This window comes from Thermobia domestica, chromosome 3, assembly GCF_964235325.1.
Source record: "Thermobia domestica chromosome 3, izTheDome1.hap1.1, whole genome shotgun sequence".
Lineage (NCBI taxonomy): Eukaryota > Metazoa > Arthropoda > Insecta > Zygentoma > Lepismatidae > Thermobia > Thermobia domestica.
In genome coordinates, this window is record NC_137456.1 from 255,929,488 (window position 1) to 255,947,105 (window position 17,618).

General features: G+C 35.4%; 1 protein-coding gene across 2 annotated transcripts in view; it reads right to left on the minus strand.

Moving 5' to 3' along the window:
* Positions 1 to 13,372, minus strand: part of in (inturned planar cell polarity protein) — a 666,765-nt gene extending 653,393 nt beyond the window's left edge. For both annotated transcript variants that reach the window (XM_081752327.1, XM_081752328.1), the window contains exon 1: positions 13,057 to 13,372. In XM_081752327.1, the coding sequence (XP_081608453.1) occupies positions 13,057 to 13,253 (197 nt within the window). In that variant the 5' untranslated portion in view covers positions 13,254 to 13,372. The remainder of the gene's footprint in view (positions 1 to 13,056) is intronic.
* Positions 13,373 to 17,618: the final 4,246 nt, after the last annotated feature.

The following is a 17,618-nucleotide window of genomic DNA, read 5'->3' on the forward strand; positions in this document are numbered from 1 at the left end:
GTGGAAAATGTTTTCATAAAGAGATTCAATTTTCATGTGAGTGATTTAACCTGGTAAAAAAAAGGATATACAATCAGTAGTTGAAACTGTTCAGCAAAACTCTCAAATACCCAAGTAACTAGGAAAGTTTTACGTTTATATACTTTAAAAACGTCTATCACTGGAACCAAATATATTTTGAAAAATAGTTTCAAGGTGTTGAAGCTTCCCTTATGGAGGATTACACGGAAGTAAGGCTTACATTATTCATAATAAGGATATAGATCGCATTTAGTTTGTATTAATTATAAAACTAAAGGGAAGTTTTCACTTACCAACTGTGCCTATTGTCTGAAGTAAAGCGAAATCATTTGAACAAATAATCTGTTGCCTTTTTCAGTTGTAATAGGGCTCCCATATTTCTAGACTAAAACACAGACACCTTATAAAAATGCATATATTTATAGTTGTACATTTGCTCCTTGCCGAAATAAGAGAATTAATGAAATGATGCAAAGATATTCTGACGTACAATCTCATTGATTGACAAACAGTATATTATACGTATCAGCCGAGAATCAATGACAAATAAAGGCGGAATTTTAAAAATTGTATTAATTATATTAATTTATATTTTCGGGGGACTCGGTGGTTCAGTGGTAGAGCGCTCACCTCTGATTCAATCATAGCCCTAGCCAAGTGATCTTTGAGGTAAACAAATACCATATGCATAGCTTTTTTCCCCATTTCCTCCCTCTTTCTTCAGTCCATCACTAACATTCATTACATCATTATCGTCTCCTTTAACCTCGGAGCATAATCGAGAACGTTAGACAAGAAAAAGTATGTTTTGGCGGAAAACTGGGACATTTGTTGTCTCAAACAATTCTTTCGGGACTGGAAAAGAGACTATGTAAATTCGGGAACTATTCCGGTTGAACCGAGGTGTCTGGGAGCCCTAATTGATACCTTTTTTGGGAGAGATTTATTTACATAATGAAATCCCACTTATTCAACCACTGTACGTTAAGCAATTAAGACTGCCCTGCTGGCCGGCTTTAAAATGCATACATGGTACATTTAATATAATCTAAACGATATAAAATCTTGCTACAACAAATTAAATTATGAGTAGCAAAGTAACTCCTTCAATATCCACAACAGCATTGAAAAAATGCTATTCGCATAATTTTAAGTATCATTTGCAAATACTAAATTGAAGAAAATAAGATCAACAGTTTCACTACAGAAAAACATCAAGGATCAATACGAACTTTGTACAAAATGAGTACTTATTGTGAAGTCTGTACCTAAGTAGGGCCTATTTTGGAAAACTAAAACTGTTAATAATAGACATCTATTGTTTATCTAAATTTCCTTTATCAAAATTTAATAAATGGTACTTTGTTTTGATGTAAAACGATTCGTAGAATTTTTCAACTGTAAGGATAATTTTGATTTCCTTAATTTTGGTCTCAAAATATATTTTAATGTTATCAGGCCCGAGACGGACGGAGTACGTTTTTATACATGTTTTTCTACTGATATTTTATTGCGTGTAAGTTATATTATGAGTGTTCAATTTGAAGCCGAGACTTACATTACAACTGAAAAATATAGTAGATTGGCTGTTGAAATGATTTGTTCCTCGGAACAATCAGGTACAGTGAGCCGGAGCCGGTAGCGTGGTGGTGAACAGCCTAATGTAAAGATTGACCATGCATGATAGTCTTTGCAACTGCCAACTGCACCGGGTTCAAATCCCAGTCCTAGTTTGCATCCTACGTTAATAGTAGCTCCTGTACCTTATAAGCTCGGCTTTGTATAAACACGCAAGACAATAAAAACAACTCAATTTGCTGTTGGTAAGTGAAAACTTTACTTTGCTTCCGGAATTGAATATTGGTCATCTTATTCCTACTTTAATTACTTTAGTCACAAGTACACATGAACACAAGTGAGTTTCTGATTAGTCTGTGAAACGTAAATTTCTATTTTTATGCAGGTTTACTCTCAATATGCACCACCATGGAGACAATTTGATCCAAGAACAAACAAAATACTGCCTACTGCAGCTTTATACCCGGACACGTACTTGTAGCGAATGTAAATTTCAGTTTAATCTCTAATTTCCTTTTATTTATTTTATTTTTAAAGTTTAACGTCCCATGATTATGTTTCGAGACTGAAGGATTTGAGGATTTAGATTTCTGAGCTTTCGGCATCTAAGGCCATTTAGCCCTTCACGTTTTTGAGAGATGTCGTCCCTCGGCGAGCACACAATCCGGGGAAAGGAAAGGAAGGAAGAGGTCTGGGACCTAGAAGTTAGGTACCACCCCGGCATTTGCCTGGTGTGAATGAGGAAAACCCAGGAAAACCTCAATCAGGGTGGCTGGCCTGAAAAAGCGTTTTACACTTTTTTTCGACCGAGTGCCTAAACCGAGAATCGAACCCGGGACCGCTTGTACCGAAAGCGAGAACGTTAGCGACTACGCTACGCGGGGCCACACCCGAGACTGAAGGAAAAGTGAAGATTATAATGAACGACGCGGCGGAATGAAGAAAATGGGAGAATCCCCGAGATAAACCAAAGTATATAGTGTTTTTCTACTTCACAGCCAATTTGTCGCAAGCTGCGACCGAACTAGGAATTCTGCGCCCCAGAGGTATTCTACCACTGAACCACCACGGCCTTAAAATAAAATTTTCAATATTGCCCTAGAAGCATGAAATAACTGGGAACATACAAAAATCAAGACACAAAGCGAATTCCAGCTTTGAAAACCACAATTAATGGCGTTGAGAACCATGCCCTGATCATGTATTAACCAGTAAACTTTGTGTTACCTGACTGCATACATCTTTGTCGGTTATAAAGTCATGGAGTGTTTCGTAGATGGTTATTGATATATTTATTTATTTATTTAAATTTCAAGCAACAGTTTTTATTAGTCTAGTGAGTCCATAATCAAGATAGTAAAGTAATAGATTTCACATGGATATAGATAAATTTATACTGATATGTATAGTTTCATATAAGTACGAATTTATTTGTATCCATATAAATTAAAGTAATGTATTTCATGTGAAAAGAAATAAATTCGTACTGATATGTATATTTTAATCCCTGTACGAATTTATTATTTATTTACTTTTTTAGTTTAACATCCAACGATAATGAACCGAGGTTAAGGGAAACGCTGATGATGAGATGGATGATAATGAATGAAGAGAAGATGAAATGAGATGAATGAAGAAAGTGGGAGGAAACGGAAGAACACCGAGCAAGCACATGCACATGGTATTTGTTCACCACAAAATGCACTTGGTGAGAGCTGCAAAATGGAGAACCAGGAAACCTACATGCCAGTGGTCGCCTCACTAGCAAGGAGGTGGGATCAGGTCGAGAGTAATACAGTTGGGACTTTAATTGATATGATGGGATATATATCTACTAACAGTAAATAAAAATTCTCCCCACACTTATTCAATTACTTCTACTCTACGGAGTGGACAAGCAAAGAATTTTATACATTGTATATTTTAAGTAGCAACAAGTTTTTCTTTACATGAGCCGAGGAAGAACTAAGGAGTGCCTCGAAACCACACGCAGATTTTATGCCCTACAGATGTTTCAAGGTACGAGAATTTTGATTTATTATTACAAGGTTTCCACAGATCTGGAAGATCTGAAAAATCAAGAGTCAGTTTTTTTTTTGTTTTTTTTTTTGGGGGGGGGGGGGAATTGGAGAAATTATTGAAAAGTTCTTTAAGGTGAGGGAAACCAAATAGTTATACTCGATAATGAAGATGGAATAATGAAGAACTTTGGAAGAATTAGGTTATTTGGGATTTAAGAGATCATGCAATACAATAATATAGAACAATATAGTACTAATGCAGTAATTATATTAAGATGTGTTGTGCTATGATTTGCGGTTAGGTTCGTAACTCTAATAACAGTTGAACTATAGCATCTTGAATCCCTTAATGTAGGCAGTGTGTGGTCTCTGATCTTCTGAATTGAAATACATACATCTTTCTACCCGACTTCAAAAAAAGGATGACATTCTCAATTCGATCCATATATATGTGTTGTATATGCTATGCATATGTTGAAGCATAAGTCTTCGACACACAGGTGACCGATTTTAACAGGTTTTTGTTTGTTTGTTTATTTGAAAGAGTATTTTTTTTTTCCCGGTCGTTAATTTCATGAGGATCTAACCATATACAGTACTTTCCAGCTAGACCATGAAACTTCTCAATGACTGTCAATGTTTCATACCATAATTGTGTGTATGATCACGCATAATTTTGATATAAGTGCACCAATTTTGTTCATCTACTTTTTGTTTGAAAAAAAATATATTCTCGCGGTGACTTCATATAAATTTTATTAGGATCTGATAATAGTCATCAGAGCTAGACCATGAAACTCCTCAACAACTGAACCATGTATAGGGTTATCTATAATTCCGTATCGTGTAGACTGATTAATATATCAGGGATGCAAATAACCACTCACCCGGGGCGAGTGTTTCATCGGTGCGGGCGAGTTTTTAATATGACTATCATTTATTTCAAAAGTAAGAAAACGATTTCTATTGTGGGTTTAGCTTTTTTCTTGGGCTAGTAAAATTTTGTTGCTTATTTGCATCCCTGGTATATATATATATACTCACTTTCTAGGAAGTTAGTGTCCTATTTTCAGTTAGGTATCTAACTAAACTAATAGGGTTACGAAAAAATTGAAAATTTTGTCAGGGAAACTCTGCATTCGTTTAAAAATGCTGTCGAGAAAAACCCAACTTCAAGTACGGTACATTTTGTTTACAAAGTGTACATTTTGGGTTAATCTGAAAATACATAATGATTTTCAGGGTTCAAACCAAAATTTTTAAGTGATATATACGTACCTCTGTAGATTTTTTAAAGACCTAGTGGGGCTATGTTTTGAAGTGTACTTTGGGACAATAACTTCTATCAGCCATCATGTGTTATTGCGTTATATGGTATCATAGGGAAGGATTACTATTCTTACTCTATGGTGATACCTACTTTGTTTCAAGATGGCTAACTGACTAAGGAAGCCACGGACTTCTGAAATATTTCAAAAATTTATTTTAAACGCATGGCATTCTATTTATTCACGGGTATTCTATTTATTTTAAATTTTTAAAATTATTTATTTAGTTTGTTGTTATTCACAATTTATCAAATGATTAGGAACTAAAGCTTTCATGGTGGCCTTGGTTGAATATAAAACGTTCAAATCCCTACAAGTGAACAAATTAAAACTAGTATATGGCTGTACAAATATGCTTCGACAGTCATGCGGCCGCATTAATTCCATATGGTGTATATTCATTCATTCATTCATTGTTTATTCATCCATGTCGTACATTATTGGTCAGAGACCAGTACATAGGACTTGTCAAATAATAATAAGACATTTCAATATAATTGATTTACATTATTTTACAAACTATCACCCAAGTATTCATTAATATGATAATACATTTTGTTACACAAAAAATTAAATAGTTCATTTTTGAAATTTCGTATGTTTTTGATATTCTTCAAATAACTTGGGAGCTTATTAAACAACTTAGCGGACATAGGAAGAACACTTCTTTTGGTGCACGCATAGTTTTGGTATGCTGTGAATATGTTATTCTTTTGTCGTGTGTTGTATGAATGTACATCGTCAACATGAAGAAAACTACTTTCATTTCTCTTTACATATATGATACTTTTGTATATGTATAGACAAGGCACAGTTAAAATTTTATTTGACTGAAAGACCCTTTTGCATGAGGACCTTGGTGATAGATTAAAAATAGATCTTATTGCCTTTTTCTGTAGACGAAAAGTAGTAACACTGGAATAGGAGGCTCCCCAGAAAATTATTCCGTAATTTAACAATGATTGAAACTTACCATAGTACAATAACAGCAAAGTTTCTTTTGACACTGAACCACGTAGTCTATAAATGACAAAACAGATACGACTTAATTTGCTGTTTAGCTCAGTAATATGTGCATCCCATGTAAGCCTATTGCTTATTGTTACACCTAAAAATTTAGTGGATTTTGAATAGTCTACATCAGTTGAATTTATCACAATGGGTGGTACTGTTCGAGGTGTACATGAGTAATGAAAATTAAGTGCTTTTGTTTTCTTTGCATTTATCAGCAGTTGATTCTGAGATGTCCATTTTATCAAACGCTCCACAGTTTGTTTTAATTTACTTTCTAGTTTAAGTGTATTGTCCGCTGTTACTATGACATTTACATCGTCAGCATATAGTACAATATGTTGGGGATACATATATTGAACAAGATCATTTATGTAAAATAAAAAAAGAATTGGCCCAAGAATTGAGCCTTGAGGAACACCAGCAGAAATAGTAGCAGTTGTGGATGAAAATGTGACTTGTTTATTGTTAATTATTTTTTGTATTTTTACTACTTGTTTTCTGTTTGTCAGGTACGAGCGAAACCATTCATGTACTACACCCCTAATACCATATTTCTGGAGTTTTGCCAGTAGAAGAGAATGTTGAACACTGTCGAATGCCTTGGAGAAATCAACAAATAAACCTACTGCATATTTTCCCTTATCAAGTACTGTAGAAACCTCTTTAATAAAGTTAAACAACGCTGTATCAATTGATTTGTTTTTTTAGGAACCATGTTGAGAAGACGAGATTAGGTTATGGCAGGATATAAAATTTCTCAAGCGCGATAACATTAGTGATTCAAAAATCTTCGAGAAAACAGACAAAATAGAAACAGGCCTATAGTTTTGAACATCATAAGTATTTCCTTTTTTGTGCAAAGGTATAACTTTTGCAGTCTTCAATCTGTCGGGGAAAACGCCTGATTCAAATTATACATTTACAAGAAAGCATAGTTGTTTCACTATTAAATGCGCACTCATTTTTATAATTAGGGATGGGACTTCATCTATATCTGCAGAACGGGTACTAGAAAGCCTTTTGATACAGTCCAACAATTCTTCTTCAGTTACCGGAGTTACATACATACTATGTTTGTTGCATGGAATATTTGACTCTACAGCGAGATCCAACTTTCCAGGTGGTAAATTCGTATTAAGAAAATACTGATTAAAGACTTCAGTAATGGCAGCAGGATCAGCAAAAGAATTATTTCTATAATTAACTTGTGATATTTCGCGCATTGGAACAGTCTTTGATGAATTGTTTATTACGTTCCACGCACCTTTCATTTTGTTTTTATATCCGTGTATTATAGTGTCATTGTGGATTCTTTTGGCTGTTCGAATAACATTCTGATATATTCTTTTGTATGTTTTTATATGGGAAATAACTTTAGCTGGTAAATTAACACAGGTTTTCTTAAGTTTATGATAATATATAAGCTTTTGCTTTGAAACTTTTATTCCTTGCGTGACCCACTTTTTCATGTTATTAAAATCTTTCCGTAACTGTAATGGAAATGCTATGTTAAAATTATGTAAGAAAACATCAACAAAATAATTGAATTTGTCATTAGCACTAGGTAAGTCGTACAAGGGATTCCAAGACTCACGAGATAATAGAAAACAAAAATAATTTATATTTTCCGTTGAAAATGATCTGGTTGTTCTCGTTATCGGTTTCGGACTTCCCTTCGCTATTCTCTCGGTAGGTATTCTACAATAAATGGCTTCATGATCAGAAAATCCAAGTTCAGTGACTTCAAACAAACATTTAAGATTATTTTTTGGAATAATAATTTGGTCGATAGCTGTCTTTCCTTGACGAGTAAGTACGTTAATAATAGTTTGTAGTTCATATAAATTTAACATATCTTGAAATTTAGATTTATTAGTTGAATTCTTTAACCAATCTATGTTTGTATCCCCACAGATAACTACACTACTAAATTTTCTACGTAAGTTCGCTAAAAGTTTCTCAAAATTTTTAAAGAAAATTCCTAAATCACCAGAAGGGGTCCTATAGATACACACAATACAAATATTTAACTCTTGAAGTTTTGATGCGACTACCTCACAATGCATTTCGACGCAAAAATTCCGAACGTCAATCTCAGTTGCATGTATATAAGAGCGAGCAAAAATTGCGACACCACCTCGACTTTTTATTGTACGAGAGTAGTGAGTAATAATATTAAAACCGTTTAAACTAACCATATTAACGATATTTGCATCTAACCAGTGCTCACATATACAAAGAAGCTGTACATTTGAGAAGTCGCTTTCCAACAATACCTCCAGAAGATCAATTTTGTTCCCTAAACCTTGCACATTATGAAAAAGAAGGTGTAAAAAGTCAGTATTTCCTACCATAAAAAATCATCGGATAACATCTTACGCATTCTCTTCCGTCGTTCTATCTTTTGAGCATTTTCAGTTATGTTATTACAATCTTCTGCTTTATAGATTGAACTACTTGCCCTTTGTATTAAGCTAATCCTATCAATATGATCTACTCATACACTACCACACTCTACGTTAATATTGGAGTATGTATCAAGTGTCTTGCATACGTTATTGCTACCGTCTCTTACTACAGGTGCTAGACTTTCATTATTGTCTAACGATGCTTGCCATGGTAAAGGGATGACGCTTGTCGAGACTACAGATGATGATTCTACAAGTTCAGCAAATTTATTACACATTGAACGTTTTCCAGTGTTGTTCAAATGTAGTCCATGCGTAGTAAAATTATCCCTTTCCATAGAGCCCAAATCAACGTACCTTACATTACAATAACCTTTGCATATTTTGGAAATTTTGCTGTTTGTTTGTTTTAAATGTACATTAACACAGGAGTTACCGTCTAAGTCATGTCTATGTGGAATACCTGCTACAATTACGTTAGTGTTATTTAACATATTTAGACACTTGTACAGATTTACCACAGCTTTGTTACCCTCACCACGTGCAACATCGTTCCCCCCGCCAATGATTATTAGTGTGTCTTTCATACTCATATCCTTGCATAGTGAACCACAGTCTCTCATTGTTTCACTCATGGTGGCACCCGGCTTCGTGATACATGACACTTCATAACTGTTGCTTAATACGTCTTTTAACAGAACCGCTGTGTTTCTGGCATGACTGTCCCCTAGAATTAATATTTTCTTATTTCCACTTTGTTTGCTATTCTTCTGTCTAGGGTGACGTTTTTCCTCATGCATTGTTATAATCATACTGTTAGAACAAATCGTATCAATAGAACACTGTTTCTCCGAGTATCTCCATTTTGTACGCGGTTATCCATAATAAATTTGTAGTTCCAATCTTGATCGAATCATTCTGTGCTCTTGAAAGGAAATATTGTAGTGACTATTCCATATATTTTTTTTAAGTACGTTGTGTTGGATTAGGTTACTATTTCATTCAATAGGGTGTATTTTTTTTTTTTTTTACTTATTTACTGGGGGGCACGGTGGCTCCGTAGTAGAGCGTTCACCTCTGGTGCTTGGGGTTCCTGGTTCAATCTCAGCTCTTGCCGAGTGGACTTTGTGGTGCACAAACACCGTGCTCGTGGATCTTCTGGGAGTTCTCCCATTTCCTCCCACTTTATTCATTCCACCATTCATTTCTCACTACCATCGTCTCCATTAGCCTAACCGGCATAAAAGTGGGACGTAAAACGAAATATTTCATTTTTACTTATTTACTGACCGACTGACTTACTGAAAACTACCCTTTATTTATACAACTGTGTACGTTTCGGCTAATACTCATTGTCACATCAACCAATAGGTAGTTTTTCAGAAGAACTGTGTTGAGGATGGTAATAACTATTTGCCGAAGAGTACACAGTTGATGTTTTTATGTAAGTAAAATATTTTAGTAAATAACGGTAAGTTATTTTATATGAACTTCATACTGTACCTGGATTTAAAAAAAAAAAAAAAAAAAAAAAAAAAAAAAAAAAAAAAAAAACCTATTTTTTGATACTTTTTGGAACTGTACATTAGCCTATCTTAGGTTACCTGGATAGATAATTCAAATCCATTAAATACACCAGTTCTTTCATAAATACTACATTTTACGAATTACTGTGGAATTAAACTCTATGATGTTAATGAAAGAGTGCAGGCTAAAATTCTGAGTGTCAACAAATAAAAATTTCACGGGAAATTTATTAATTCGCAAAGGAAAAGGAACTAACTATGTCCACTATTATAGGCCTACACATATGAAAAGGAGCGTACTGGCCTAGCCTGCTACCCTGCAAATGCAGGGTGGGACCACTCGAACATTAGGTAGAGGTAGATTCCATTAAACCATAGACAGCAGACCAGCATAAAAAAAATGGTGACTTACATCCAATTGACTTCTATCTACATACAAAAATATAAAGTTAAAGCTTTCTAGTGGACACCTAGCACAGGTTGGTTTGTTGTTGTTTAAACTACAGTTTTCATGACATATTTCCGGACGCAGTATTTGCACGCAAAACGGTGAAGTCCTCTTAAAGTGAATATGCATTGATGACTTCTTGAGAAACACTTTCTAAGATAGTGACAGAGAATTTCCTGATAAATTACATGTATTTAACAAACTATGTTGATGAAGAAAACGAGTAATTACGTTTTGCAGAGCGGCACGTATTATTAAAATTGAGCAGAAAGTGTGGCAAATGTAGGAAGGCATTGAAAATAAAGAAATGGAGGAAAAATTACATTTCCAAATGTGAACATCGTGATAATGGCGTAAAATATCATTAACAAAAGTCGGTAGTGAAAGTTAGTTTTTTCGAATGTACAAAGTTGTCGATAGGAAAGGCGTTATCATTTACAGGATGTAAACTTAGAAAAGATAAAGGCAAGGTTCTAGAACACAGGCCCTCCTTCCCATTTAGCTGTAATAAAGACATAAAACAACGTGCCCTGAGGGGCTCTAATCCGCCTTCACGCGCTGACGCTCGCATGGCAATACTGTATGAATTAGATATTAAACTTTGGTACAGACAGGAACCATCTTAGCTACTAACCTATATGGGGAGACCTGTGTTCTAGAACCTTCCAAAAATAAACCTAGGTTTTTAGCGATATCTTCGTTTACGCACATATCCACCATTGCTGACGCGCCTGCTCGCTACGAACTGGTTTATTTTTGACACATCACATTTTGGAATATTTACACATAAAATTCAATACTTTGCATCAAATGACATATTTATAAAGAACAAATTTCTGTAGGCGATGGAATTAAATGCAAAGTTATACAGCTGTATTTTAGGTCTGCATGTGTAGTGTTACTACTGTAAAATCATTACAAGTGCTTTACGATGGATAAAATAAATGAGTGCATATGAAAGATAACTGTATTAGATAGTATTTTCTACCGGCGGTAATACTGTAATAAACCATTGCCACCGCCTCGCTATTGCTCCCCCTTCTCCTGTGGTATTCATACCCTGACTCAGATAGATAGCATTCCTGTTTGGTGGCCACCTAGCACACTTTGTCTGTGTGTTGCTTTTACTCTGTAGTTTTCACGGCAATTTCCGGACGCAATATATTTGCACGCAAAACTGTAAATTCATCTTAAAGTGAATGTCCACCGAGGAGTTCTTAAGAAACACCTTCTAATGTAATGACAATAAATTTCCTCATAAATAATTTTAAAAATCGGAGCAGGTTTAATTTTGGCACACACTCGAAATAATTATTAAAAAATTTCCAATTCTTTCATTAAGTTCTTTCTTATTGGCTCCAAAATGATTTGCGCTGGACGACATGAAAATATCCCAGGTGACATAGATAAAATTCATAGGGTTAACGGAAGTAATTGTTGAAAAATTACAATTCTTTTACGATTTGCGATAAATATGGTGTCCGGATGTATAACACAAAAACTACAGTACGAGAAACACAAATCAAGTTGCGTTAGCCGGTCAATAGAAAGCACGAATGTTATATAACCGAGTTAGAGTAGGTGCGCGTCAGTGACGGTGGGTATACACGTACGCGAGAGTGGTGAGAAAAAGTGGGTTTTGACAATGATACAAGTTTCAATAGCACTTGTCATAGTTTGATACTAGTAGTGTTCCACTTGTAAACATAAAGTACAGTTTCTCTACACTGTGTAGAAATATACCGCCGGTAGAAAATAGGGCCTATGTTTAGCAGATGGGGTCCAGCTCTTTTCTCTAAAAAATGTTACAATTTTGGTAATTTCTGTTCACATTCGGTTAGTTTAGGTTACGTTAGGTTAGTTTAGTGTATGTTATATTAGTGTAGGAGTCCCGCATAATTTTCCAAAAATTGATAGACTTTCGCTTATTTCTACTAATACTACGTTAGTTTAGGTTAGTTCAGGTTAGCTTACGTTAGTTTATGTTAGATTTGGTTACGTTATGTTACGTCTAAGTACTTGCATCATTCATTTCTCCTGTAAATTTTGTGTTTTTTACGTGCTTCCGGACCCCTTGTACTAAGCATACTCCGAAAATAGTATCTAATACAGTCATCTTTCACATGCACTCACTTATTTTATCCGTCGTAAAGCACTTGTAATGATTTTACAGTAGTAACATTACACACGCAAACCTAAAATACAGCTGTATAACTTTGCATTTAATCCCATCGCCTACAGAAATTTGTTCTTTATAAATATGTCATTTGATGCAAAGTATTGAATTTGGTAATAGTTAAGAACAGCTACTTCTCATCTCCCGTGCACGAGGATACATCTTACTGTTGCACTACCTAAACACCCTAAGTACAAGGGCAAGAACTCAGTCTATTACCTACTTTTTAACATCCTAGATAGTCAATGAATAATGCCTGAAAGTATGGCGTTTCTCGTCCTTCCCTAAATGGGAAGTACGGCTCCTTAACTATAACCTTGAATTTTATGTGTAAATATTCCAAAATGTGATGTGTCAAAAATAAACCAGTACAAAAAATTTACGTTTTTCAGCCTGAAAATACTAGACCTACCCTGCGGCACAAAGGAAAGAAAGTTTTAAAAAATACAAAAAAACTTGAGGGACATTATATGGCACCCAAATTATTAACGAAACCTGATTTATTTAGTCTTGTAAAATACTAATTTTTCACTCACCCACAGTGGTCTGAATCGGAATCACTGCAGTATGAATTACAACTCGAACCGGTCTCGGTCCCTGACCCTTCCCAGGATTCGTCTGATCTGCTGCATGAGTCGTCTTCCGAACTCGAACCTCCATCTCCACGATACGGTTCATTATGTGATGAATAGTCCTTTGCCAAAAGCGCCTGATTTTCTCCACTGTCATCCATAGTTAACTTTATCTCAACTTCAATACTGTTTATTTAGAATTTAAGTTAATGTCAAAACTCACGTCAACTTCACCACCACCTGTTACACTCCATGTTTGTTTACTAACGCAGAAGAAAAACAAGTGAAGGTTGCAACGCGCCACGAATCTGATCGCGAATTCTCAAAACATCAACTATAGTAGAATAATTAGATATTTTGATCTGGATTGCTATCGTTTTTATTTATTGATTTATTTTGTGCTTGGTAGCAGCACAAATCTGTCTTCAACGTTGGAGGGGACGGGTAAGACCGTTTCCATTATTTTTTTTAAAAAAAAAGCGATGTTCGAAATATTAATGTAATTGAAAGGAAATACTGTCTTCAGTGGAGCAGAGTTGTCTTCTACATGGCAAGCGGGCTTATTTGAGGCTTATTCTGGGAAGGTGGGAAAGACTCATGTTACGGAAAGACTCATAATCTGATTTCTGAGGCGAACCTGTTGTCAGGCGTTGTAGATGAACTAGTAGTCGGATACAAATTATCACACTCCTCAAAAAAAAAAAAAAAAAAAAAAAAAATCGGATTATTGGAGGGCACAGTCCTTCCAGTTTCAAGATTGAGGGTACATGTCCTTCTCCCACTTCCGGGATTTGCGGCATGTTTCTAGGTAGTTTGTTTTTCATTTGGGTTCTTTCCATCTTTTTTATTTAAAAAAAAAGCCTTTTTCTTTCATTTTTCTTTCTTTAAATGATACCCTAAGGCACTTTGGACTGTTGTTACTCTGACTCATGCCCAAATAACTGCATAGAGATTCGTATTATTTCCTTTTGTATTATTTTTCTCTTTATAGCTCTAGTACTTCCTGAAGTTTCTTGCGTCAGATTTTAGTAGTCTTTAGTTAACTACAATATATGACAGGGCGCAAAATTTCAAAGTCACACACTCGCCAATCCAAAAATGATGGTCGCCAGTATCTCTCACGTATAAATTATGAGAGGCCTCCCCCCTCCAAGGCAAAAAACACTTCACATTCCGTGTGTTTTCTTATTCAGTAACAACTATTCGTGTGAAACAGAAACTGCGCAGACCTATGATTTTAAGCAGAAACCATTCCTACTGAACACTGGTCTCCCCAGTAAATTTATGGCGACCTGGCGACCGGAAATTTTGCTCCCTGATATATGAGCACATGAGAATTCTTGAAAATCTCTCACAAATATTATGTTTGAGAAGAGAGTTTCTTATGAAATAATATTAATATAATTATGGTGTTGGCAACTAATAAGGAAAATTACCTAAGTTGAAATATTATTATATCACAACAATACAAAAGGAACAGTTACAACACATTTAGTTTCGTTGTTCAGTTACAATAAGTGCTCAAACTGCAAGCTACCAGACTCGAAATACTTTTAAATACGATAATCTACATTCCCAGTTACACCTTCCAGAATAGTCACAGGGATTGCTGTAGAAGCCATTTCAATTTCATGATGCGGTCTCACTAATGACTGGTTTTTTTACTACCGGTACGTTTCTGACAGTCCCTTGCAAACAAAAATCTAGAGAGGTTAAATCATGCGAACGTGGGAGCGACTCAATCGGGCCCCTTCGTCCTATCCAACGTTCTGCCGTCCTGGCAAAGTGTTATCCAGGTTAGCGAGTTTACAGTTTTTTTTACAAGTGCGCATATCTGCATGAATGTGCGGCGAGTTGTCATCTTGATGACTAAGAAATGAATTGTCACCAAACAAAGCCCTAGTAGATCCAGATCTTCAAGGAAGGCTGGTCAGTAAGCGCACTTTGACGACAGCAATCCAGTTAATCTCTTTGATGATAATCTTCACTAGTCATTGAATTCTATAGAATTAATCACTTTCTCGACATGAGCATGTGAATTTTCGTGGATCCATTACACATAGCTATTCGCTTAATTTAATTTAAATTGTGTATCATCACACCACACTATTTTGCAAGCAAAATCATCATCCTCTTCGACTTGCACAAAGAACCATTCACAAAACTGAATTCTTCTGTCTGAGTCGTCTTGCTTCAATCCAACAGCGTTATTTCAGATATTCCTTGGAGGAAGGGGTTCTCAATAATCAAAATAACGGGAAGTAATTGCTCTCTGCCCTCCCAAATGACACCTTTGGTTCTATGTTTAACATCTTTGGAATGTATGTTTCTGTTTTGCTGTGTGCAAAATACGACTTAAGTTTGTCCTGCCCATTCCTGTTTTAAAGTCCTTTTCAAAATATAAAGTCTTTGTTACTTACCACTGGGAAGATAGCTCAAGAATGTTACCAAATTATCAGTTAAAGATCGCTTTCCTTTTTTCGTATTTCATTCAGGGATAAGGAAACCCGTCGGGGGGGGGGGGAGATTACAAATGTCTCTTAGTACTGAGGACGTCACGTTTTACAATGCTACATTCTAATTTCTGTGGTAAGCGTTTGCATCTAATATCTGTGTTCTGTGCATCTAACATCTGAACAGATGACGTTATACTTGTGGCTATGCGAGGCCGGTCTGATCTTCCTATATACATCTTCAGTTCTATATTCCTGCCTCCATTGTCGTTGTAGTTCACAGGCATTCTCGAGCTTTCAATCAATTTCAGAAAGATTTTTCACTGCTCGAATGATAGCCGTATTTAAGCTATTGCTATACTTTTTCATCTGATTGTATTGCATAGCGTAGTACTCGTATTACATCAATTAATACTAAGCCATCTATTGCTGTTGCTGAATGGTAGTAGTACTATACGTTGAACCCGTGGTCACGTCGAGTTGAAGCATTTCACATGTATAACATATTTTAAAATGTGTGACACAATTTTTTGAACAGCCTGGTACTTCGTTTATCCATTTTTTGTACGTTAAGTTGTTGAAACTCATCAAATTAGAATGCTACATAAGACCTAAATCAACTGCTTTCTGGTTGTTAAGCACGATCTGTATTTTGACGAAACACCCAGGTACGAATGTTTGTTCCAGGGAATTTCGCATTATTACACACAAAGGGATATAACTGGACTCATAAAGTAGACGAAGGTCAGAAAAAATCAGATGACAGAAGTTATCTAAAAATTAGAACCCTCATAAAAGAAACTGAAATATCATTTTAATAACTGTAATCTTGAGATTTCTAGTTGTAGGGATATTTACATCTTTGTTTGTCGACAAGTATTACAGTAAAGCAGGGATGCAAATAAGCCACAAAATTTTACTAGTCCAAGAAAAAAGCGACAAGCCCACATCCCACAATAGAGATAATTTAGTTACCTTTGAAATAAATAATAGTACGTAATATTAAAAACTCGCCCGCACCGATGATCCACTCGCCCCGGTGGAGTGGGCGAGTGGTTATTTGCATCCCTGAAGTAAAGAGATTGTCCTGCCCCTTATTTCCTCAAAAGTTCATGTAGGTGACAGTCAGGTGTAGGTATTCCTCTTGCAGAAACAATGGATAACGCTGATAACTTTTTACCGTGAAAGGGGGGCGCGGTGGCTCAGTGGTAGAGCGTTCACCTCTGGTGCTTGGGGTCCTGGGTTCAAACCCTGCTCCCGCCAAGTGAACTTTGTGGTGGACAAACACCGTGCTCGTGGGTTTTCTCGGGGTTCTCCCGTTTCCTCCCACTTTCTTCATTCCACCATTTCACTCATCTCTCATCATCACCGTCTCCTTTAGCCTAACCGGCATAACCGTGGGACGTAAAACTTAAAGATTTCATTTCATTTTTTTTTACCGTGAAGCATTAACAAAGGAAACAAAATGAACTTAATTTTAGCCCTTTTGAGTCGCCGTTTGAATCAATGATTCAAAAAGTAACGAGGAAGTGTGGTTCTTGGTTAATAATAATAATAATAATAATAATAATAATAATAATAATAATAATAATAATAATAATAATAATAATAATAATAATAATAATAATAATAATGAACTGATTAACTACATCCGAATTAACAAACGAAGTTGAACAGGGTTAGTTAGTTCTTATAATTGAATAGTAGTTCTGTTTCATTACGCTTTTGTAATTCTAATCACGAATTTGATCAGTATGCATCCGTAGGTAGTGTGTAAGAATAGATGTACTGCAGAAGGCTTTTCATTTTCGTACATTCTAACCGATAAATATTAGATATTGCTATCATTATTTATACTCATTATCATTATTATTCTAATAATTATTCAACTCATTCCGTAACTACTTCAATGTAGATTCAATTATATAATCGCTGTCTTAAGATAGATTCATTAAATACTTCTCTTCTTGTTCACTTCAATCATAGCTAGGAGAGCGACGTGGAAATTTTGAAACTTCTCTCTCCCTTGAGTGAACTGTTTTATACTTTGATAAGGTCTTTTCTTCTTAACTG